The sequence below is a fragment of the Loa loa genome (assembly GCF_000183805.2).
Source record: "Loa loa unplaced genomic scaffold supercont3.715, whole genome shotgun sequence".
In the NCBI taxonomy this organism is placed as follows: Eukaryota; Metazoa; Nematoda; class Chromadorea; order Rhabditida; family Onchocercidae; genus Loa; species Loa loa.
The window spans coordinates 1,913-4,982 of NW_018108895.1; the positions used below are offsets into that span (position 1 = coordinate 1,913).

Sequence of the window (3,070 nt, forward strand, 5' to 3'; positions counted from 1 at the left end):
ATAATAATAATAATAATAATAATAATAATAATAATAATAATAATAATAATAATAATAATAATAATAATAATAATAATAATAATAATAATAATAATAATAATAATAATAATAACAATAATAGTAATAATAATAATAATAATAATAATAATAATAATGGTAATAATAATAGTAATAATGATAATAGTAATAATAATAAGAACAATAATAATAGTAATAATAATAAACAGTTAGCATTCACCGTAATAGTAGTGGTAGTATTGTAATAGAAAATAATTGTAATTATCGTAATATATGAAATAGTATTATTATAGTAATAGTAGTATCAAATTGGTATAGTAGCGATTATTATACTAATAATTTGAATGAGGTACTGCTAAGTAATAAAGCATATGTTCCTAATCAACATTGAGATTCTGATACCGGATTTATCGTATTTGTCACATCTGTACTATTGCTGACTGAACCGGAACTACTACTTTCGCTGCCATCTGCAAAAATTTTGAATGAAAAGAAAAATAAAAAATCTAGTGTTAAGGAAAATCAAAATGTATCATATACATTAGATACGATATATACAAAAGAAAAAAAAAAGATGTCAAACAAATAATACAATAAATCATTTCAAAGAATACTTTCACTCTTAGAAAGAGTTGAAAAAAATTTAGTCTAAAAACTTCTCTACTTTTTTTTAAATTCAAAAACAAATTTAATTTCAATCCGATCTTTTATAAATTTATTTTGTTTAATTCGAAACTCGAATTTTTTTTTGATAAATTAATTCTTTTTCAAAATTAAAAGTTGATTTTAATAAAAATAAAAAGGTAAAGAAAGAAAGACATTAATTACATTTATAACAAGTGTTAAAATAAAAATGATTATTATGTTTAAGAAGAGGACAAAAAGTAAATGATAAGTTAGACTTACTAACTCGACTTGGCCATATATCAATTAATGAACGAAGTGTTCGAGCTGCTTGATCTGTATCTAATGGATTGATAATAGTTTTTGATTGATAAATACCACTACTATCTTCAGTACTACTATTTTCCATTGTTCCATTACATGAACAGAAAAGTAAACAACCAAAGATATCCGTTAAACGTGCAGCAGTGATACCATTATGTTGTTCCGAACTCATCACCATTTTTAAATGATCCATTATTTGTATCAATGTATTCTGTAAAAAAAAAGAAAAAAATAATGATAATTAATTAGTATTTTTTAATTAGTATTAATTAGCTAACTGATAATATTACATTTCGGATCAAATTTAACAAAAATGAATACGATTGTCATATATTTTTTTCGTCAAAGATTCTCATTAATTCTATATCAAAATGAAAAATTTAACAAGATGAATTATATGATAATAAATATATTTGCAGCATTTTAAACAATATAAATCCAAATTTGGAATAAATATTTAAACAATAACAATAATAACAGCAATGAAAATCGAAAATTAAATTTGAAATATACCTTATTTGCTGCAGGTAAACAATCGATAACTCTAAGTAACAAACGACGATTCCCCCGTGGATCATTAGGTAATGCAACGGAAAATGCTTCCACAATCATGTTATAAATTGATGTTGATATTAAGGGCTCCGGTAACTCACGTAAAAAATCCTTCACCAAACATGCTAATACATTAGTATCTGGAACTGCTTCCACGTTTAATCGTGCTCGTTCCACATTTATTTCCAACTCTTCACGTAACATACGTTTCTTCTCCAGTGATCCACATACTGCAATATCTTAACTATAAATAAGCAATATTTTTAAATTTAAAAGAAAAAAATTTTTTCCAATATATTCCATATTATATATTGATTTATGCATAATTACATTTTTTTTAATTTGTGAATTTAAAAATTTTAAAATTATTTGTTAGAAAAATTAATAAACATACGTATATAAAGACCAGAATAATCAACACCACGATGTTCAATTTCTTGTAAAAGACGTGAAAGTACCAGAGGTGTTTCACGTCCTTCTCTTGCAACTAATCGTTGCAAAGGTATTCCAAATAATCCATCATACCTGCAGGAAAATTTTCAATTTATAAACAGATTGTTATTCAGTTGGTAAAAAATTAAGCTTTTAATTCTTGAAGAAAATTCAAAACTGAAATAATTATAATTTTAATAAATAGAAAGAAAGACAAACCTGCAATTAACAATTCGTCGAAATGCTACAGCAACACTATGAAAAGCAATTTTAACAATTAATTGACCTTTTGGTTCCAAATTTAATGCAAACATTCTATTTCCATTCAAACGATCCACTACAAATGCTTCCAATAGCTTCAATGATCCTTTATGACATAATTTATGCCTAAATAATATCACTGATAATTAGCTTAAGTATTTGAGTTAAATTAATTTATGCATCAATAAATAAAAATTAACTTTCATCATTCCTTTCTCATTTCTCACTTCTTTTTTTCCTCACTCTCTTTTTATTTCAAAACTAGATTTTAATTAAATTTAAATAAATTTTACCTATATCGTGGATGCCAAGAATACACGAAAAAATTTGTATGTGTAGCATGTTGTACATCAATTTCAAATGTTTCACGCCATCGAAATTTTTGCTCAGCTGTTGAAACACCTGTCCTTGCACGATGTGTTTCATTTACTTCCAATACACAATACATTTCTTCCGTAAATGCTTTTTGCTTTTCTGGCATTCTTAATCCTCGTCCTTCGATAATCTATGAATTTACAATAAATTTTATCATATTAATTAAAATATTTATAAATTAAAAAAAAAAAACAAAGAAAAAAGATATAATTGTATTGTAGAAAGTGTGTAATGTAAACGATAACCATTGAATAAATAGACGATAAATAACAAGAAAAAGTATTAATGATTTAAAAATAATAACTAATTATGAGCTAATAATTAGATGATAACTATTACGTTATAATTAATAATTACGTAAAGGAATTAGCATTTTGTACAACCATTCGAATTGATAATTTTATTTTTTTCTAAGCATTTAATATATTTAAATGCTTAGAATATTTCTTATGATTCATCACTGCATTCATTCACCAATTTACAT

The 3,070-nt window shown here is 24.0% G+C and overlaps 1 protein-coding gene across 1 annotated transcript in view; it reads right to left on the bottom strand.

Annotated features, from left to right (window-relative positions):
* Positions 1-399: 399 nt before the first annotated feature.
* The window catches only part of LOAG_18941 (rho GTPase-activating protein syd-1), a gene marked incomplete at both ends in the record, with an annotated part of 7,399 nt that continues 4,728 nt past the window's right edge, over positions 400-3,070 (bottom strand). The window contains 6 exons of the mRNA XM_020451603.1: positions 400-488; positions 925-1,177; positions 1,480-1,748; positions 1,913-2,043; positions 2,170-2,337; positions 2,505-2,716. Of these exons, the coding sequence (XP_020304600.1) occupies positions 400-488; positions 925-1,177; positions 1,480-1,748; positions 1,913-2,043; positions 2,170-2,337; positions 2,505-2,716 (1,122 nt within the window). The remainder of the gene's footprint in view (positions 489-924; positions 1,178-1,479; positions 1,749-1,912; positions 2,044-2,169; positions 2,338-2,504; positions 2,717-3,070) is intronic.